The following is a 22,352-nucleotide window of genomic DNA, read 5'->3' as shown; positions in this document are numbered from 1 at the left end:
ACAGAGCAAAGGAGGAATATGGCCCATTATGAGTGTACCTCTTGTACTTCCTGAGATGGTATGTACTCATTCGAACTCTTGAATTTGCACTTTTAAATACCTGTGTGCATTTAGTGGGGAGGGGGGCTACACAATTACACATAAATAATGTTTGGCCTAAAGGTACGCGGGTGGCGCTGTGGTCTAAACCACAGAGCCTAGGGCTTGCCAATCAGAAGGTCGGCGGTTTGAATTCCCGCAATGGGGTGAGCTCCCATTGTTCGGTCCCAGCTTCTGTCCACCTAGCAGTTTGAAAGCACGTTAAGTGGGTGGGAAGGTAAACAGGGTTTCCATGCACTGCTCTGGTGCACCAGAAGTGGCTTAGTCACAGACAAACGCTGGCTCCCTCGGCCTATAGAGCGAGATGAGCGTGGCAACCCCAGACTTGTCCGCGACTGGACCTAACGGTCAGGGGTACCTTTACCTTTAATGTTTGGCCTAATCCTTAGGTACCTGAAGCATTAGAATACCTGCATGTGCTAGAATCTGTTGTGAGAGACTGACATAACTGTTGGTTTATCTTGGTTGGTTTCTGTTACCCTTCCCCACACTCATTCTGAATTCCAGTTTTATTCTCTAAACTTTAATGCAGAGCTTTTCAAACATTAGTGTGTCAGCTGCAGTGTGCAGGTGTGTCACTCAAATGTTCCCCATGCTCCTCCCAGGGCTGGAAACGGGTTAGTTTAACCTCCAGTTTGCTAGTAAAACTGAATTTCTGTGTCACAAAACGATGCATGTCTAAAAAGTCTGTCACCAATATGAAAAGTTTGGAAAGCTCTGCTTTAATGGCTGCATGAGATGCTGTGAGTTATAGCCAATTTGCATGACTTTCTTAGCTGGCCTTGAGGCAAGTATTAACTCTTCAGCACCATAGTTCTTGGACTGCAATAGTTTCCTGAGCTACTTATGAGGGGAGCTCAATACCTTCCTTCATAACATGTTAGAAGTCCTCTGTATTTGCCCTCCATGAGCCTTGATGTGGACTGCCGGGGTGTCAGCTGCATTATTAAGTTCTGGTGGTATTTTTTGCCCTTCTTAGATTGGACCACCATGTTTTCAAATGCATCAGCAGAGAAAGCTAGAAATGTCCTAATGACGGAGGCAGCACGCACAGAACTGGTGGGAGAACAGGCAGCATGCCAACCAGCCCCAGGCCAGCCAAGTGCCATTAACTTTTCTTTGAAGCAACTTGGTACAGATATCAAGTGAGTATTGTGTGTTGTGTTACTTTCAGTGTTCATCTGATGGGATTGGCATAAATACTACTATGTGATTGCAAAAATGTTTATGTTCAGATTAAGGCTGTGGAGCAGATTATATTTCTTCCCCACCCCCAAAATAATACATTTGGAACTGAAGCTGTTCATGATTTAGCAGAGGTAACATTTGGACCTAGGTTTCCAGCAGCAACATTCAACTTGCAGCCCATTGGCTTCCATAATAACCTTATTATGTTTCAGGAGAAACATGTAGGCTAAATCTAAGCAAGGCTGTGGAGATGGAGTTAAGCTGACTAGAGATGCCAGTGATCAGGGAACAGGGCTTTAAGACAAAGTTAAAACAGTGGGAACCTATGAAAATCCATATGGGAGTCCAGTTCCCAAGTCAGTTTGCTACCTAAAGCATCTCAAGGGTGTGGAAATGGAGTGATTAGAACAGGGGTCCCCAAACAAAGGCCCGGGGGCCAGATGCATCCCAATTGCCTTCTCAATCCGGCCCGCGGATGGTCCGGGAATCAGCATGTTTCTACATGAGTAGAATGTGTCCTTTTACTTAAAATGCATCTCTGGGTTATTTGTGGGGCCTGCCTGGTGTTTTTACACGAGTAGAATGTGTCCTTTTACTTAAAATGCATCTCTGGGTTATTTGTGGGGCATAGGAATTTGTTCATATATTTTTTTCAAAATGTAGTCCGGCCCCCACCACCCCAAGGTCTGAGGGATGGTGGACCGGCCCCCTGCTGAAAATGTTTGCTGACCCCTGGATTAGAATGTACTAGAACCTGCTGCACAAGGTGCATCTCTGAGTAAAAATCTCTTCTCATAGGAAATTTTGTCCATGGTGTGATTATTTTCCATACCGTGTTTGTGTTATGAGCAAATGGTGGTTCTTTTGTTGAACAGCTTTTTCCTCACTGATGCTTTCCACCAGTTTGCATGGAGCAGAATTTAGTTGGCAGATTTGTAATTTCATAATAAAAAAATACATTGGTACCTTTCAGCTTTCTGGTAAGGAGAAAGTTTTAGCAATGATGAAATGTAGCCTCTTACCCACCATGCTGCACCAGCTCTTTTGATTGCCCTTCGAAAAGGACATAATACCCTGTTCACATAATACACTGTTACTCCTGTTTAAAAAGTTCTAGATCATTTATCTTTGAAACAATATTGGTCATTGACCATAATAAAGAGATTGATTGATACAACTTTAAAACAAATGTCTTGAAACATTGTAAAGAGAAACACCCCATAAATATATCTCTGCCTTTGTGTTCTCTTTTTAAACAGTGGGAAAGGCACATTGAATATCTAAGAAGTAACCATTTATAAGGCCTGAGCAGCTGCTGAAGTCACTGTTTTGACCTTGGCCAACTTCTGGCAACAGTTTTGTGGCAACTGACCTCCAATCACTTCTCTTCTTGCATTTCTTACCATCCCCACTCGCACCCTTTCATTAATGCTGAAAGGCTGCCCAGGGGAGTAAGTCTTGCAAGGGGGCAAAGTTTCAGTACTTGGAGGATTACCCCCCTGCTTACTTTTCCAGATGGTTAAGGAGCAGGGCACATGTGGCAACTGTTGCCTTGTTCGCTCTGGAAAAATTAAACCACATCCTTCTTGTGTTTTCAATGAGTGTGATTGATACCCCCACCCCTATGCTATTGAGTTGCACAAAAAGGCTTTTGAAAGGAAAACGTTGGATGTGCAATTCTGAATATGGTCTAAGAATTTTTCTCTGCATGTCAGTTTGACCACAAAAATGTCCACAATGGGATTCTGAATCTTGCATACTGTTTGTAGGAGAACTAAGGCATCTCTGAATTACTCCATATCCTCCCTCCATGTGATGACTTTTAGCTCCTAGTGTATAATGTTAACTTTTACTTCAGGCATAACATAGGGAAATATCAGCCCTGCACAGAACTTCAGCCACCATCTGTTTTGTGTTACTGGTCAAATTGTGTTCCTAGGTGGCAAACTGGTTGTGTGCATAAAGTAGCCTTTACCAACCTGGTGTCCTCCAGATGTCCTGAACTACAGCTCCCATCAGCCCCAGCCAGCATGCTTGTATGGTACTCCTTACTTAGGAAATCAAATGAACATTTTTCTTGGCTGGATCAAGCTTTTGTGGACATTGTGTGGAACCTGCAGCCCTCCACATGTTGCTGGACTACAACTCCCATCCTCTCTGACCACACCTACATGATATTGTGGGTTGATGCCTCAAGATCTGGAGGGGCACAGGCTTCCCACCACTGTAACTTTCACGAACTTGGTTCCAGGGCTTGCCCAAGATACTTTGCTGCCTGAGGTGAACCAGAAAATTATGCTGTCCTTGGGAATTGTGGTTTGTTAAGGGTTATCAGGCTAAGGGACCAATGCAACCTTCCAAACCTCTATGTTGGGGCTCAGGCCACCCCTCTCCAGTACTGCTTTGCACCCTCAAGTTTTGTTTTGTTTTGTTTATTGACTGAAATGGTTCTTTGGATGGAGGACGGTACTGTGGTGGTAGAAGAGCACCCCCCTTCCCTGCAAAAATCCCCCCATGCCTCCTCTTTCCATTCCACTGACTGACCTGGCTGGAGGCTGAAGCTGCTCTCTTGCAAAGCTGGAAGCCTGCATGTCTGGAGGGAGCTGTGCACACAGCACAGAAGCTGAGTGGGACTCTGTGGGCTAGAGGTTTGATAGAGGTATAGAAAGGGAGGGGAAGTAAGACTCTGAAATGGGGAGGAGAAACATTGTGGTGAAGCAAGGGGGACTAAATGGAGAAGAAAAATGGGGGTGAGGAGGGAAAAAGAGGAAAGCCAGAAAGCAAGGGGAAGGGTGTGCAGCCAAGGAGGCAGAAAACAAGTGCAGGAGGTGGAAATGTTGCTCCTTGCAGCTGTGTGGAGCCTGCCGTCCTGAGGCCACTGCCTCAACCTTGCCTCATGGTGCCCTCCAGATTTTATGTCTAGAGCTGTGGGAGCTGTAGTCCAACATCTGGAGGGCACCAGGTTGACAAAGGCTGGTTAGCATCTCTCACAAGTACTTTACCACTAACTCCCTCCCCAAATATATGAAGGAGGTTCCAAGATCTTGCAGAAATTGTAGAGTCAGCCAAGGGAAATAACATTAACTTTACCAAGTTCCCCCTTGTTGACTGCTTAACAAAATTACCAGGCTTTCTCTTTCAGAAATGCAGCAGTTTTATCATGTGCTTTGAATGTTTCTCTCTGCAAAATTAGCCAAAATGTGTTCATGTGTTTTAACAGCTACTGAGCAATTTTAGTACAGTTGTTGCAGATCCATAGTAAAGAGTGGTTGCTGTTACCAAGATTGTGTTACACAAATTCAACACTGCACTTTTGACTTCATTTCTTGGCAAACATGATTGCTTGAAATACATCTGTTCTGGTAAACTTCCTGAAGCTCGGTGCAGATTAGCATATCTTAAATGCATGTACTGTAGTAACCCTTGAGTGGTGTAATCATATGTTGAGATGTTGCAACCGGAATTCTTATATCAAACTAACAAATGGCAGTTTTCACTCTTTATACGTTTCCTCATAGTCTTTATAAAGTTGCTTTACATGCCTTGATTTGTTTTAATATATATTAATATATATATATTAATATATATATTATCATTTTCAATTTTACAATGAATAAATTATAAATTTAAAACATACAAATTAGGTCAACTTCCCTCCTCCCCTTCTATGGTTCCCTTCCTTTTCTCCATTTTTTTTTCTGCATATCCACATTTTTCCTTATTTGTTTATTTTACTTCCAACATTTCCCCTTACAATTATATTTTAACAGCTGAATTTATTCTAATCCTGCTAGCGTTTTAAGTTGCTTACAATAATTTTTCAGATAATCCTCAATTTTTCCCATTCTCTATTGAAATTCTTTTCTTCCTGGTTTCTTACTCTTCCAGTTACAGTAATTTAGCCATTTCTGCGCAGTCCATCAATTTTATCTGCCAGTCCTCCTTAGTTCTGCATCTTCCTTCTATTTCTGATCATAAATTATCCAGGCTGCTTTTGTTGCATACATAAACACTCCCCCCCCCCAAGTTCTTTGAGTACTTCTGAACCTATTATTTCTAAAAGGAAAGCTTATGGTTTTTCAAAAATAAAATATATTTTCAGCATTTTCTTCAGTTCATTATAGATCATTTCCCAGAAGGCTTTCGCTACCTTACATGACCACTATGTATGGTAAAAAGTAACCTCTTTTGCTTTGCATTATCTGATTCTGCTTTATATATCTTTGCTAATTTACTTCATGTTAAATACCACCTATATATCATTTTCATAGAATTTTCTTGTAGTGCCCAACATGCTGTACATTTTAAATCCTTTTTCCAGAGTCTTTCCCATTCACACATTTCACTATTGTGACCTATATTCCTTGCCTAGTGTGGTGTCAATGCTGACTTTACCAGCTCGTCTTTAGTCTCCTATTCCAATAGCAATTTAAACATTTTTGAAATTACTTTCTCATTATTTTCTATGAGCTCTCTTTCAGATTGTGAGCTCTGATTTGTAACACCATTCCTTTTATCTAGTTTAAATATCTCATTAAGTTGATAATACTGTAACCAATCCGTTACCACTCCTTTAATGTCTTAAAACCTCTTGAGTGTTACTTCTTGCTCTGAATTATTTAACATGTCTTGATTTGTATCTGCTGATTGTTATGCTGAGTCTTGAAGTACAACTTTTGCTTCCACTGGTTTTTAGCTCTGCAGTTGAATCTTTATTGATGTTTGATTTCAGGTGGTGGTTTGTACAAAACAGGGCCATCTCAAGCTTACCGGTATCTGGCCCCATGTTTCCCTCCGGGCCAGCAGCAGCTGGAGGGAGCCTAAATAGCACCATTCTCTACATAAAATGTTTACTCTCTCAAATCCATAAGAGGTGTTGCCCTAAAAAAACACAACCCACAAGCTTTATTGCAAACCGTCTAGATTTGGACGTGTCCGCTAGACTCAGAAAACACAAGATTTTGGATATAACAATGACAAAAGATTCATGGTCTAATTCTTCCTGGCACCCAGCTTTTTTAAAGGAGGGGGGAAGCAAAAGAACACAACATATGTACCATTAGAGAGGTGGGTGAAAACCCCCGATTCCTTCTCCCACCTCATTCTCAGTGTCAGTCGCCCAGTAAATCTTGCAAAAAAGACACAACGGAACACGACAAGAAGCCAACAGGTGGGGGGGGGGTGCGAGTTAAAACATTTTCCTAAAAGAAAAGAAAAGCTTTGTGTTCATTTGCAAAAAGCCATGCTCCTTTCTTTCCCCTCTTTGTAAATCGGAGGGACTCAAGCTTTCTGAAACGCGATTAAAAAGACAAATACATAAAAACCGTGCTAAGTTTGACCTTCTCATTAAGCCTTGTGGCCAGCGAGAACAAATTTTAACGCCACAATGAAACAATTCCCTTGGGTGGGTTTCTTTTCTTACAATGGGGGGGATGGGGGACTGAGGCGCCTGGCAAGGAGGAGGAAATTACCACCACCACCCCTAGTAGGAAAAGTGCCCCCTTCCCCCTTCCTTCCCTGCCCTACTCTAGTCTGAGCCCTGCAACCTCGGTGCATCTTTCGCTCAGTAGTAGTGGTGGCGGCGGCCCCAAATCTGGGCTGGGTCTTGTGCAAAGGAGGCCCCCCCCGCCCCCCAGCCAAGAGGGCTGCTGCTTGCTAGGCAAGCAGCTGCGGCGGCTGCTTTTAGCAGCAGCCCTTGCACTCTCCAAAGCTGTGAATGAAGGAGCAAAGGGGAGGTGGGAGAGAGGAGGGGAATCTTGGAGCTCCGAGGCCGCCAGCCAGGAGCCTGCTGCTCTACTCGCGCACCTCTCCGCTTGCCCAGCAGCGGCACCCGCCCCCCTTCTCTCGGACCTAGCGGTGCGAGGAAGGAGACGGAAAGCGGGGGGGGGGAGAAAAGAAGTGCAACTGCAACCAAATAACAGCGCCTACCAGGAGCCACCTCCAAAACATGCATGCATACAGAGAGCGACGGGAGGGCAGCTCCTCCGGCAGGGAGGAGGCTCCAGCCTCAGTGCTGCATGGTAGAGGCCGGTGAGGGTGGCGCTGCCGTAGGAGCTGGAGGGCTGCTCCTCTGGCAGTGAGGAGGCTCCGGGCATGCATGGCATGGCAGAGGTGGATGAGGGCGGCGAGCTGATGCTGGGAGGTGCAGCGTCCAGCTTCCGCCTCTTCCACAGCGCCCTCCAGAACTTGGTGTCGTGGTTCCCTGTGCCACTAGCTCCTATGGTTAAGACGCCCCTGGTACAAAATGTCATCATTTTCTAGAGGCCATTAGGAAGAACTTCCTGACAGTAAGAGCTGTTTGGCAGTGGAATTTGCTGCCAAGGGGTATGGTGGAGTCTCCTTCTTTGGAGGTCTTTAAGCAGAGGCTTGACAGCCATCTGTCAGGAATGCTTTGATGGTGTTTCCTGCTTGGCAGGGGGTTGGACTGGATGGCCCTTGTGGTGTCTCTTCCAACTCTATGATTCTATGACTGCTTATCTTTGTTGTCCAGTACTTTGAATTTAAGTGTAGTAGGAAGTGATTTACTATTTGAAGTAGAAAGGCTCAGGGACTCCTTGAGTGATCCATTGTTGCTGTCATAGATTGTAGCAGAGTCACTTATTGCATTACCATATGCTACAAATGGCATTATGAGGATTATTTGGAGCAGGCTGTCATTGACAGGGTGGGAAATGTCTGAAGCCTAGTCCAACCTTCCCCACTTGATGTTTCGGATTGCATTTCCCATCAGCCATAGCCAGTGCGTGTCAGCTGAGCACCTTTCTATATCATCCTGGGAATAACTTTTAATCAGAAGTGTATAAATTAAACTCTTAGCCCTTGATATTTAAATGCACATTTGGCAAACTTTTGTTGTGTAGGCATCTGCATCAACCGAGTTCTCTGCTTTGGAGTAAATTTGGAACCAAGGGAAATTGAACAAAACCGTAGTTTTGTTTGCTTTTGATTTCTACAGTTGTGTATCCTTTATTTTAAAAATTATACTTCTCTCTGTTTGTATAACTACTTCTTAATTTCTGTACTTGCCAGGAACTCTGTGTCTTCACTAAGAACTGGAAAAGGAAGCAATGACAACCGTAAGAGTATTTTTTATACAGAGGAGTGGGAATTTCTAGATACGAAGGATTTGGAGGAGTCGATAGTTCAAGATCGGAAGAGGTTTTCAGCAGAGCAGAGCAAAGGTACTCCAGTGTTCCTTCTCCCCACATTTCCCGTCCCTATCTTTTCTACTATTGTACTTTCTAAGATTCTTTATATTTCTACACCATTGACCCTTAGGAGTTGATGAAAATGCAGTCCACTCCTAAAGGCACACCATGAAAATGGGTTATCCATTGATAAAGAATGCTGATAATATCTCTTATTGGAAACTGATTTTTATAATTTGCCTTTGGATTCTTCTGCTTTAGCTACCGGGATACCTGGACTCAAACTTGCACTGCTGTGACTTATTTCCATCAGATCCATGCTGTTGTCAAGGCATTTTTCTTGAGTGTACTTTTAAGCACAAATACCTCTTTATTAAACGATATGTTGCAAATTGGTTATATTGTACTATATGCAAGAGTGAATTGATAGGGGTTTAGATTCAAGTAGAGAGGTTGTGGGAGGTGGGGAGACTTGAGTTCAAATCCACACTCAGCCATGGCAATTGTGGCTAAACTTCAGTTACAGGTAGGTCAGTCTGAAGTCTGAGGAGGAAGATGGATAGGATACAAATGTGATGATTTAAAAAATGGTAGGAGTTTGTTTCAACTTTAAATTGGGAAGGTCTTCCATCTGATCAGAGTTGTTTGTGGTGACTTGTGGTTAGTCTGATGAAGGAAATACGTGCTTCACTACTCAGTTTCCTTTCCTATTGTATTGAGTTGGAGCTCACTACAGACAACGGATTCTGAGGCTAAATCTCCAAATGTAATCCTAGTACTAACACAAACCACAGAGGATAAATGAGAGTGCATACTAAGGGCTCACTTCCTTGTAGTGGCAAAAAGAGTTAAAACTAACATCCACTGAAGTAGCAGGCACTTCTTTTTTCAGTTCTAATTTTGTCCTGGTATATGATTTCTTAATTGTGCATGGTCTCGCTGCTTAGAATAAAAGGGACAGGGAGAAGAGAAGTGAAGGGAACAGATGAGTTACAATTAATTAACCAACTTGGAAGTGCTTGTTCCAGTCTTTGTTCCAGATTTGGTGATTGAGTACAGTTGTGTTCTTTTAACAAAGTGAGGAATATGTCCAAATACATTTTGGTCTGAATGAGGAAAAAATATATATCTCCTTGTGCAGGCGTGTCTGGTCCAGCCTTTCCATTTGATTTTGGCCGCATTCCACACAGAACAAGGCGTCCTTTAAAGGAAATGATTGCAAGCAGCAAAAACCGGAATAGCACAGAGTCTCCTCCTGATGAGTGTAATGGAAACAAGCTGGCTTCCGAGATGCAGCTGAAGTTCCAGAGCCAACAGGAAGAGTTGGAGAGTCTCGAGAAGGAGCTGTTGAGTCAAAAGGTAGCTGGTCTACAAGCTAGAGAGGAACAGTAGCTGGAGATGAAGCCAGCATTGGCATCATATGGCAGGTTTTGCTAAGCAGTACAGGAAAACCTGCCTGGCACACATTAGAGGCGGGTGGTTTAGACTACAGCGCCTCTTGGGCTTGCTGAACAGAAGGTTGGTGGTTTGAATCTGCTTGACAGGGTGAGCTCCTGTTGCTGTGTCCCAGCTTCTGCCAATTTAGCATTTTGAAAGCACGCCAGTGCAAGACTGTTGCAGTGGGAAGGTAAATGGCATTTCCATGCGCTCTGGTTTCCATCACGGTGTCCTGTTGCACCAAAAGCGGTGTAGTCCTGCTTGCCACATAACCTGGAAAGCTGTCTGTGAACAAACACCAGATCCCTTGACCTGAAAGCGAGATGAGCACTGCAACCCCATAGTCTCCTTTGACTGGACGTAACCGTCCAGGGGTCCTTCACCTTAGAGGCATGTTAGAGGATGTAATGAAACACTCCCAAATTTTTGTATGTGCATCTTCTGGGACCCAGCCCCAGGCATTCTGCACCTGCCCTGAGTTCTTTATACTACAAATGTGCAGTTGCCAGACCCAGGGGTGGGCCAGGTTTTCCCTCTGTAGCCTATGTGAAGACAGTAACTAGCATGCATTTTTTTAAAAATAGCTAGCTGACCTCTTAAACACATTTTTAAAGAATTACAGAGACCTCACTGCTGTTAAGAACTTTGGGGGAGGGTTGTTTGTTTTTTGTCATGCACAGGAGCTGAATAGAAATTTAGAGATGGCTGCTTAAAATGCTGTCCAGCCCAACATGATCCTTGTGCCTTGGTGCAGCCTTTCCCACCCTCATTCTTCTAGATCTTGAGTGGGTGACATTTGTCCTCCCCGACACAATGTTGCTGAACTGTGGGATGATGGGAGTTGCAGTTCTGCAGCATCCGGTGGGGCAAATTCCCCATCCCTGTTCTAGATGTTGCTGTGCTTCAATTCCCATCATCCCTGCCCATGCTAGCTAGGGCTGGAGTCTGACAGCATCTGGAGAGTACTATGTGGGGGAAGGCTACCCCTGTTATCTACAGTGAGAGGGGAAAGTATTTGATCCCCTGCTAAATTTGCCCGTTTGCCCTCTGACGAAGAAATGACCAGTCCATATTTTTAATGGTAGGTTTATTGAGAGACAGAATAACAACAGGAAAACACCCAGAAACCCAGTCAGAGATTGATGTGCATTATAATGAGTGAAAGAACTCACTTTACTTACCTGTAAAGGTAAAGGGGCCCCTGACCATCAGGTCCAGTCGTGTCCGACTCTGGGGTTGTGGCGCTCATCTTGTTCTATAGGCCGAGAGAGCCAGCGTTTACCTTCCCGCCGGATCTACTTGCACTTTGATGTGCTTTTGAACTGCTAGGTTGGCAGGAGCTGGGACTGAGCAACGGGAGCTCACCCCGTTGCAGGGATTCGAACCGCCGAGCTTCTGATCAGTAAGCCCTAGGCTCTGTGGTTTAACCCACACCGCCAATTGTCCCCAAATCAAAGCCTTAAGCCAGGGGTGTCAAACTCAAATTCATCGGGGGCCGCATCAGCAGTTTGGTCACCCTCAAAGGGCCGGTTGCGTCTGTAGGACTATGTGTCCACTCTTTATTATCATAAATTATTGTCACTGCATTCAATTATTACTGTTTTTTGTAATAACGTAAGCTCATTCCCGCCCCCACGCGGATCACATTCCTGCGTCGTGGCGCGTGTGTGGGAGGGGATGCAAATGAGGGAAATTTGAACAAAAGGTGGGGATTGACGGCTTCCGGGGGGGGCGCTCAACTAAACCTTCGGCAGGAAGGAGAAAGCCACTGCTGGGATTAAAAACCTGCAGATGGAAAGAGCGCTTCCCTTTCCCGCCCTGCGCACACCCAAACCCCGCTAGGCAGGATGCCACACGCTGCAACCCACCCCATGCTTTGGAGAGGGGCAGGAACATGCGGTGCAGCGCCAACTCCCTGCTTTGCTTTTGCATCCTCCTTCCTCAGCGGACGTGCATCTTCGCCTCAGAGCTGCTCTTCCCCCCACCCGCGCTGTTGTCGTCTTCGCCGCCGCCTCTCCCTACCGGGACTGCAGGCAGAGGAGGCTTGAAAACCTCCCCCCCCCCAAAAAAAATTCCCCTCCCACCTACTCAAACCGTGAGGCGACTCCATCTGGAGCCCTACATCACGAGGGGCTGAGAGGAGGAGGCGGTGGCAGAGCGGGAAGAGCAGGAACCTGTGCCGTCGTTGCCGCCTCCCTCCCGGCCGCCCCCCGGGGAGCAGCTCCGCCGGAACTGAGAAGCCAAAGGGCGGCTCGGGGGTGGGGGGCAGAGCAAAAGCCAGACACCCTCCCGAGTGTCTATGAGGAGAAAAAGGGGGAAGAGGGAAGAGAAACCCGGCTCCATCAAGAGAGCGGCTGCTGCGCTTCGCCTACTTCCCCCTCAGGCTCACTCCGCGTCCCTTTCGCCCGCTCGCTCGCCCACCTCCCTGATGCAGCCGAGGAGAGGAAGGGAAGCGGCGGGCGGCGGCTCCCCAGTGCCGCCTCACTCGCTCTCGGAGACAACAGCAAAGCCCGCCAAAAAAAAATCCAGCGCTGCTCCGTCCCGGCACCAACTTTGCCAGCGGCGCCTGTAGGGCTTTCCTACCTCCTCGGCGGGCTTCCTCCTCCTCCTCCTGCATCTCACTTCCCCGTCTGGCCGCTGTGCCACCGCCTCCCTCAGCCTCATTCGAAATTGAAATTCCCTGGCCAAGGCCGTCAGCGCGGCTCCAGCGCCCCGGCCTCCACCTGCAGCCCCGCCCCCAGTTTTGACCCTCGGCTAATCGCAGACTCCAGAACTACTGTCAGCGGATATTGTCGGCGGTGGCTACGCGGGCCACATGACGAGGTCTGGCGGGCCGGATTAGGCCCCCGGGCCTTGTGTTTGACACCCGTGCCTTAAGCTGTCCAGAATTTTTTTTAAATGTTTGTAGGTGTGGGGAGAGAGATTAACTTGCAGCAGAATTTTGGTGGGCTTGGTTTAAAAATGGTACCAGTTGCTATCCTAATTGTTTGTTTTGAAGATCTACTGTAGGTATGGGCCAAAGGCTGGCATCTACCCAGAGATTTGATTCTTCTCTTTAAACAGAATTCAGTTTCATGTTGCAATGGTTCTAAAACTTTCCTCAATTTAAAAATTGGTGTAATGTCTGTCACGAGGGGTAGAAGCACAAGTGATGGAAGTTAAGAACCCTCTTGGTTGCACAGACCTAGTTTATCTTTTATTTACCCAAATAGATTTTATTTATTTGGTTTATTATTTATTGTAAAACAAACCTCTAAGCAGTTTACAAAAATATAAAATATTGGGACCACTGCTTCTGCTCACTCCACTTACCAACCATGTCTATCTGCCAACCGCTTTCCAAAGCCCCCCTCCTGCCAGCCTTCTCCTGGTTCAGAATAGAGCTGCTATGCTAAACGTCTGTGAAGTGCCTTGGTTAAACCTTGTTGCAACTGCATTTAATGGAGGCAGGTGCTTCAGAGTACCATAGCTTGCTAAACTAGTCTGTGAAGCACCTCTCCTTCCTCCTGGCTGCCATTTGTCACACTGGAGTTGGCATGGGGGCCATGATGTACATGATGTATATAGGAAGAAAACAAACATTCTCCGTAAAAATAATTAAGCACAAGCATATAAAAGCTGTCAAAGGAGGAATTAAAATCAACAGTGGCTAAGAGGTAAAACACATCTAACTAGCACATGCCACCATGTTCACCAATATCCTTTTTTTCCTTCTCCTTAAAGGAACTTGTGCGGCTTCTGCAGCAGACTGTCAGATCTTCACAGTATGACAAATATTTTGTAGGGCATCTTTGTGATGGAGTCCCCAAAGATAAGTTAGAGCTGCTTCATGAAAAAGACAATCAGATATTGGGTCTCAACAACCAGCTTGAAAAGCTTAATCTGGAGAAGGACAGTTTGCGGCAGGAAGTAAAGAATTTGAAATGCAAGGTGGGCGAGCTCAATGAGCAGTTGGGCATGCTTATGGAGACCATTCAAGCCAAAGATGAAGTGATCATGAAACTTTCCAGGGAGCTGAGTGAATGTGAGGGCCAGTCATCTGGCCAGAGTGGAGGATCAGCCCATTCTCCCATGTCTTCTTCCATCAACAAAGAACTGCAGGAGCTTGACAGGCTGAAAGTAAGGAACATTTTTGCTTCAGTAGTGGAGGCCATGAGAATTCCATGTGATGTGCCCTTCTGTAAGCTGAATATTTTCAGGAAATAGTTTGAACCTTGGTTTGGAAGCAAGGCACATTTCACTAATTTTGGACACAAGGGCTAAGTTTGGTTGGCAAAAACTATCAAGTAGAGAATGTGAATGGAAGAGAGGTGGATTGAGGATCATTTGAAGGTGGCCCTGACTTGCCAGACCATGTTTTGGCATTGCATCTATCTGAGTTGAGCTGTAGGGGACCCAATTCTCAGATCACAACAGGTGTTGCAAACAAGGTTTAAGGAATGGGGTCACATCCAAGAATAAGTAACAAAATGTCATAAGAGCAACAATATGGGAACCCAGATAGCATGATACAAACAGGGATTAAAGAGAAATAGATAATATATGTGGCAAGATGCTGCCTTATTTGACAACCTTCAGACCTGAAGATCGAGTCTTCGGGGAAGGCAAAGCCCAGCAGAAACAGTCACAGTTTAATAATTTGAAAATATAGAACTCTTTTATAAAATTTCCCTATTTATGCTTGAGACACATTTGATTTTTAAAGTAGAGCTTCTCAAGAAACTCAGCATGATCTTGAGGGATTGAGCAACAGTTGGAAGTCAGTGAATCAGATCATTGTTTTGTCATTAGAGTTTCATTGTACAAAATTGGAGAGCACAGTTTTACTAGTTTTCTAGCCCTAAAACGGTCCACCGTGTCAAGTTCTAATGAGTGGAACTTATAGCACGCATTTGAGTTCTTTGACTATCTAGCTCACCACTTGCGCACTTTCTCTGTAATTCTGGAGTCGCCCCCCCCCCCCCCGTGTCAATATACTGTTTTAAAACAAAAGAAAAATAGAGCTTCTTGGGTCAAGCTTCGCTAGTCTTTACTGCTTGTATTCCTCATGATAGATTTTTTAAATAACCTATATTTATCCATATCTTTTGTTGTTCGCAGGATAGTCTTCAGGGTTATAAGAACCAGAACAAATTTTTAAATAAAGAGATCCTAGAACTGTCTGCTTTACGGAGAACTGCTGAAAACAGAGAAAGAGACTTGATGACGAAGGTCAGCTTAACACAGATGCTCATTGTAAAGCTTTCACTTGACACTGAAAGTAAAATCCTGCTAGCTTTCATTGCCAGAAGTGAAAATTTCAAGCAGTATATAGAAAGAGGAACTTAAAACTTATTGTTATGCTGATTTGCAGAAACCTCTGTCTTTTTCTGGAATTGCAACATCCTCATTTTATCTCAGAGGTGGGGAACCCTTTTTCAGTCTTAGGGTTGCAGCATTCCTTCACGGGCAGCCTTCCAGGCGACACACACCAGTTGTGGGCAGGGCAGATGCACAAGTGGATGTGACTCTTACCTTTGTGCAGAAGATTGTAGCCATGCAAAATATCATTGGTTACTGCACATACGCATCTCTACATCCTCCTTCCAAGTCAAAAAATTCGGTTGGCCAAGCAAAAGCACTTCAGGAGGTGTTACGGTCTGGGGAGAATCCCAGGCATAAAGTTAGAGAAGTGTAGGTAGCTGCATTTGGCCTCTGGGACTGAGGTTTCTCAACCCTGTTTTGTTTAAATGGGAGAGGGACAACTTGTGCACACACACTTGCTTATTGAAATGGATTTCCATACATCACTGAAATGTTTCTGCAAGTGCCAATTTGAAAGAATTCTTTGGTGTATTCTCTGCAGTATACAAGCCTTGAAGCCAAGCTCTGCCAAGTGGAAAGTAAGTATCTTATCTTGCTTCAAGAGATGAAGACCCCAGTTTGCTCAGAGGAGCAGGGTCCTTGTCATGATGTGGTGGCCCAGCTCCTGGAAGATGCCTTGAAAGTGGACAGCAGTGAGCACCTGGAGCAGACATACTTCAAACCTCACATGGTCAGGTAAACAGAAGACTCTTGATAACTTCACATTTGATACAACTATATAAATAAAGTAAAATTTAAAAACACCACAGCCTTTTCTGAGAGCTAGTGCAGTGTAGCAGCTGAGGGAGTGAGCTGGAACTCAGTTTTAAATCTTAACTGCAACTATGTCTTTGCCTGGTTGCCCTTTGGCAGTCCTTTTGGACCCGAAAGAGGGCAGAATCGGGATGGGGTGAAACGGGGCGCGCTTATGCGTGCTCCACACATGGGGGCTGGGGCTGGGCCCTCTGTGCGAAATGGTTGCCACCTGTACTAGGATAATACAAGACTCATGTTCTTAGGACTGTTGTAAGAGTTATGGAACTACCTCAGTGGCTGAGCGCCTGCGTTCAAGCCGTCAATTTCCAGGAGAGAATCCCCTGCCTGAAATCCTGGAGAGCTTGTGCTGAATTGGATGCCATACACCAGACATCCCCAAACCGCAGCCCTCCAGATGTTTTGGCCTACAACTCCCATGATCCCTAGCTAACAGGACCAGTGGTCGGGGATGATGGGAATTGTAGTCCAAAACATCTGGAGGGCCAAAGGTTGGGGATGCCTGCCATACACTGAGTGAGATGATTGGTCTATCTAGCTCAGTATTGTCAACACTGACTGGCAGCAGTTCTTGGATAAGATGCTTATGAAGGACAATTGTCTGGAGTTCTATGTTTAGAATACTATCATTCCCTCTTCTCTCCTCATATCCTTCTTCCTTTTCCTTTCTTGTTTTGATCTCTTTATTGTTATTACTGCATTTTGTGTACTAGAAATTGAACATAAAAGCAATTACCAGGGGGGGGGAAATTAATTGGCAATGACTCCAGAATTCTAGACCTTCCCTTCTCTACATGGAGATGCTGCAGGCATAACCTAAGACCTTCTGCATGCAAAGTGCCCTAGATAGTTCTGTGCTAGCTGGTCATTTGTCTGACTTGTTAGAAGGCAGTTTCCTATGTTCTTGTGTGAAGTGTTGTGTTATGTTAAAACACCAATGCAAATACTTTATTTACTTTTATAATAATAATAATAATTTATTAATAATTTATTATTTATACCCCGCCCATCTGGCTGGGTTTCCCCAGCCACTCTGGGCGGCTTCCAACAAAATATTAAAATACAGAAATCCATCAAACATTAAAAGCTTCCCTAAACAGGGCTGCCTTAAGATGCCTTCTAAAGGTCTGGTAATTGTTATTCTCTTTGACCTCTGGTGGGAGGGCATTCCACAGGGTGGGCGCCACTACCGAGAAGGCCCTCTGCCTGGTTCCCTGTAACTTGGCTTCTTGTAGCGAGGGAACCGCCAGAAGGCCCTCGGCGCTGGATCTCAGTGTCCGGGCAGAACGATGGGGGAGGAGACGCTCCTTCAGGTATACTGGACCGAGGCCGTTTAGGGCTTCAAAGGTCAGCACCAACACTTTGAATTGTGCTCGGAAACGTACTGGGAGCCAATGTAGGTCTTTCAGGACCGGCGTTATGTGGTCTCGGCGGCCACTCCCAGTCACCAGTCTAGCTGCCGCATTCTGGATTAATTGCAGTTTTGCATTTGGCATGGGTGCCAGTAGCATTGTATTTTCTTTGGGGAACGGTGGGACTGAATTTAACACCTTTCTAGGGGGAACTGCTCTGGGGTAGAACTTCTGCAACCTCCCTGGCAAGATGACCCCTTAAATATTTTTAAACGCTTTGTGGGTTCTGTGTGTGTGTGTGTGTGTGAGAGAGAGAGAGAGAGAGAGAGAGAGAGAGAGGGGTGTACCATCCCTTAAATAATTAGTTGAAAAACCTGGATTAACTTAATTAACTCAAGTATAATCAGCATGAGAGCTTGAGAATTTTTTTCAGTTGTCTGAACACTTATAAGAAGTATTTAACTTAATAATAATAATAATAATAATAATAATAATAATAATCCGTCCTTCACCAAAATATTTCAGGATGGTTCACAAGATATTTGGAAATATTCTCTAAAACAGGAGACTGGAAACTGGAGGTGAAGGAAGATCACTGAGTGCTGTTGGGAAGGGGGAGGATGGAGAAGCTCTAAGTCTAAGTCCTATCCCTTGCCATCGGAAAATAATGGCTAAAATGTGTGAGACTAGAAACTTTTAATTTCACAGTGTGATGGCATTACCATTCTGGTGAGGCATTCAATAATTTTGGTGAGCACAGGTGTAATTAAATCCTTGGTATTGCCATTGGCAATTATTTTGCTATTAAATCTGTCACATATGCTTTGAAGTGTTAAATCAGTGTAAGAGACCACCAGTAAATTGTTGTAGTCTGTAGAAGATCTTAGAGCAAGACTTTCAGGGTGGCCACCCCTGTTCTATGGAATAGTATTCTTGTTGAGATATGACAGACTCCCACTATTTGCACTTTCCAGAAGCAATTGAAGATATTTGTGTTCTGACAGGCTTTCCCAGGTCTTTCCATTTGCTAGGGTTTTTGTCTTGTTTTAAATGTATTCGTAGGCTTTGTATTTTTCATTGTTCATAATTACCTTATATGCAAATTGCTTTGAGACAGTGTCTTAAAAGATTATTAATAAATTGACAACAAACAAACAAACAAACAACAACAACAACAACAACACATACCTAAAGGTTTAAGGACTCCTGGACAGTTAAGTCCAGTCAAACTTGACTATGGGGTGCAGTACTCACCTCACTTCAGGCCAAAGGAGCTGGCATTTGTCTACAGATAGATTTCTGGGTCATGAGGCCAGCATGACTAAACAGTGCAACAGGGCACTGTGACGAGTGCCAGAGCACACGGAAACGCTATTTACCTTCCTGCCTCAGCGGTACCTATTTATCTACTCGCACTGATATGCTTTCAAACTGCTAGGTTAGCAGGAGCTGTGACAGAGCAATGAGAGCTCATCCCATCACACGGACTCAAACTACTGGCCTTCCAATCAGCAAGCCCAAGAGGCTCAGTGTTTTAGACCACAACACCATCTGCTCCCTTACTAAAATGAATGAGTTAACAGAATGGGGGAGGGGGGACTTAGTGCATTTATCTGAGCTCACAAAAGCTATAGCAGACTTCCAGAATATAATCTATCTCTTGCTTGAATTTTTTTCATTCCAAAAATTCCCAGTTAATCAGTTTTCTCTCTCCTTTACAGTGAATATGATATTTATGGGTTTCAGACCGTCCCAGAGGATGATGAGGAAGAGAAGCTGGTAGCGAAGGTTCGGGCCTTGGATCTGAAATCCCTCTCCCTTACTGAAAACCAGGAGATGTCCACAGGGGTGAAGTGGGAAAACTATCTGGCTAGCACCATGAACAGGGAGATGGTACGCTCTGTGGAACTCAAGAACCTCATTCGGTGTGGGATTCCGCATGCCCACCGCTCCCAGATGTGGAAATGGTGCATTGGCTTGCATGTAAAGAAGTTCAGAGAACACATGGACCCAGGCTACTTCCAAGCACTGCTTCAGAATGCCCTGAAGAAGCAGAACCCGGCTTCAAAGCAGATAGAGCTAGATCTTCTGCGGACTTTGCCCAACAACAAGCATTACTCTTCTCTGACATCTGAAGGAGTGCAGAAGCTGCGGAATGTCTTGCTTGCATTTTCTTGGCGGAACCCAGACATAGGATATTGTCAGGGTCTCAACAGGTAGAATCTGTTTTCTTCATTTTCTGTAGTCATTTGGCATGTCTCACTTTTATTTAATTTTTAAAAAAGAAATATTTATTGTCATTTTGTTAGGAGAAACAAATTACATAGAGATTCCCCTTTATCTCCACAATAGGAACTGGTGATACTTATTGTTAAAGCAAAAGGCTGGGTGAGCTAAAATAGGAGTTAAAGGCGACGGCAAATGAGCTAAATGTGATTGTCATTTATGCCATATTCAAAGAGTCAGCTGTAGAAACGGGTTACTTATTTTGCTAATGTGAGCCCATGAAGTTTTCAGAATAGGTAAGATGTTAAGAGAGAGTTGCAAGGGTTCCAGTTCCATTTTGGCCCATAGAATTGAAGCTGAGTTATTAATCATATGTGTCAACTGTTTCAATTGGAAAGCCTCGTAATACAACTTAAGATTTGGGGTACCAAGACCTCCCTTCGTTCTTGGTCAATACAGGGTTAGACAGCACACCCTGCTTTCTTTACCTCCTGAAATAAAATTATCAATCAAGTGTTGCCATTTGAGCCAATTGAGAAAGAGGGATAGTTATGGGCAGGGCGTGAAAGAAAAATAGAGATTTATGAAGAATGCACATCTTCACAGCTCCAATTTGGCCTAACCAACTTAAATTTAAATGCTTCTGTAGCCTCATGTCGATATTCCCAAAATTCCTTCAGCAAAGTTGACATAACTCCATGGTTATAACTACTCTGAGATATCTGAATACACCACATAGCAATTTAAAATCAGAATTAGAGTGTAACCAGGTGTGTTCTGAAATCATGGAAATAGGAAACATCACTGATTTCTTTTAATTGATTTTTCATAGAATTGTAGAAGGTCATCTAGTTCACACCCATGTTCACACACACCCAGAAACCTTAGCAGACATACTAAGAGTCTTGTAGAGGCAAGAGAGCTCTTTTAGGATCATAGAACATTATTAGCAGATCGTGTGCAAATGTTTATGTTCAGTTCCCTGAATTTGGATATCTCTTAGATTTGTAGCTAAAGCCTCTATTGCCGCTGCAAATTGGAGTGGCAATAGTGGATAGCCTTGTTTGGTCCCTTGTTTGATTGTGAAATTTGTGGAGTTAACTTAGAATTCCGAATAAATATGCTCAGTTACCGGTAAATGTAAAAATCTGTTCCCAAACAACTCTTTGATAAGAGTCTCCTGAAATAACTCCATTCAATACAATCATAGGTCTTGAAGGTGTCTAGTGAAATTAAAGTTACAGAAGAATTACAATTACGTGCATGGTGAATTATATCTTGGTTTTATATCTTTATTTTATTCTGTGAACCACCCTGAGACCCCCGGGTATAGGGCAGTATATAAATTCAATAATAATAATAATCAGAACCCTTCTAATAGCATCAGCAATATTCCTTTGAGCAATAAACCAGATTGGTCTAGAGCTACAGGCAACTCCCAATTTACACAGTGGTTGTGTTCCAAGGCACTGCACACATACACTGAATTGTGTATACAGTGGTACCTCGACTTACAAAGACGATCCGTTCCGCAGGCGTCTAGGTAAGTCGAAGTCTTCAGTTGTCGAAGCGCCGCTTCTGCGCATGCGCCGACTGCGTGCGCCGCTTTGCGCAGGCGCAGAACGCACATGCAGCAAAAAGACTTCCGAAGTTGTTGACTTCGGAAGTTGAAACCTTCGGAAGTTGAATCGTTCGAATGTCGAGGTACCACTGTAATTGAAATACACATACCCTCTAAACCTCTGAAACCCCTAGAAAAACCCTTTAAAAAACCAGCAGTACTTACTAGATGGGCAGGAATTGTGGCAGTGGTGGCTCTCAGTCTTCCTCATCGTTGAAGGATGATGTGGAAACAGACAAAGGAATAGACCGGTATCCTGAAGTGCTTGGCTGCAATTCGGATGCACTTGCTGCTGCTGGTGGTGGTATTTTGCAGAGGAACATGGTGACGGACAGCTGGTGCTTTTGCCTCTTCAGCTGGTCAGACATCTCCCTTTATGGCTCCATGCTGTCTGTAAGTGCACACTGGATCATTAGGCTGCATTCTATGGAGAGGACATGCTGGGAGATGATGTCCTTCACCGTTTATGTCAAATGACCCCCAGCGACTCGGGACAAACAGCAATGCTTCTACTGGTGAAAGAGCTGGGACATAAGGGTTGAGATGGTCCCTGAGGTTCACCCTGGACCTAAGTTGTTCAGTGATATGTAAATTAATGCAGAAATCTTGAGCCTGGCTCAGTAGTAGATGGGCAGCCAGTCCAGATGTTTTAACAATTGGGTCATAGGTCATTGGCTATGTGCCCCTATCAGTGGTCTGGCTGCCACATTCTGCACCAGCTGGAGGTTTTAAACCAGGCCCGAGGGCAGCCCCACATAGAACACATTGCAGTAAACTAGCCTTGAGGTTCCCAATGGATGGATTATCCCTGTCCAGGATCCAGATGAAGCTGGTGAAATACGTATGCATATATGTTTAAACAAGCCAAGCAGCGCTCGTTTTAGCCCTTCTCTGTGGTCAATGCATATATTAGTGCCAATCACTTACCAGCATCAATTTTAATGGCACCCAGTCTTTTGCAGTTTTGTAATATAAGATGGTTCTGTTTTATCTTCTGTCTTTCAGACTGGTGGCAATTGCGCTTCTCTACTTGGAACAGGAAGATGCCTTTTGGTGCCTAGTCACAATAGTGGAGGTCTTCATGCCCCGGGACTATTATACTAAAACCCTTCTAGGCTCCCAGGTATGGAGTGTGCCAGCATGCAAATTCAGCCTCTAAAGGCC

At 44.5% G+C, this 22,352-nt stretch overlaps 1 protein-coding gene across 1 annotated transcript in view; it reads left to right on the top strand.

The window, feature by feature from the left end:
• Nucleotides 1-22,352, top strand: part of TBC1D2B (TBC1 domain family member 2B) — a 45,398-nt gene that overhangs the window by 9,731 nt on the left and 13,315 nt on the right. The window contains exons 3-10 of the mRNA XM_035130903.3: nt 1,079-1,244; nt 8,317-8,468; nt 9,577-9,794; nt 13,596-13,991; nt 14,973-15,083; nt 15,718-15,911; nt 19,063-19,557; nt 22,194-22,311. Of these exons, the coding sequence (XP_034986794.1) occupies nt 1,079-1,244; nt 8,317-8,468; nt 9,577-9,794; nt 13,596-13,991; nt 14,973-15,083; nt 15,718-15,911; nt 19,063-19,557; nt 22,194-22,311 (1,850 nt within the window). The remainder of the gene's footprint in view (nt 1-1,078; nt 1,245-8,316; nt 8,469-9,576; nt 9,795-13,595; nt 13,992-14,972; nt 15,084-15,717; nt 15,912-19,062; nt 19,558-22,193; nt 22,312-22,352) is intronic.

This window comes from Zootoca vivipara, chromosome 13 (assembly GCF_965207765.1).
Source record: "Zootoca vivipara chromosome 13, rZooViv2.hap1.1, whole genome shotgun sequence".
Lineage (NCBI taxonomy): Eukaryota > Metazoa > Chordata > Lepidosauria > Squamata > Lacertidae > Zootoca > Zootoca vivipara.
The sequence above is the reverse complement of the archived record's forward strand: the minus strand, read 5'-3'. Positions and strand labels throughout refer to the sequence as shown.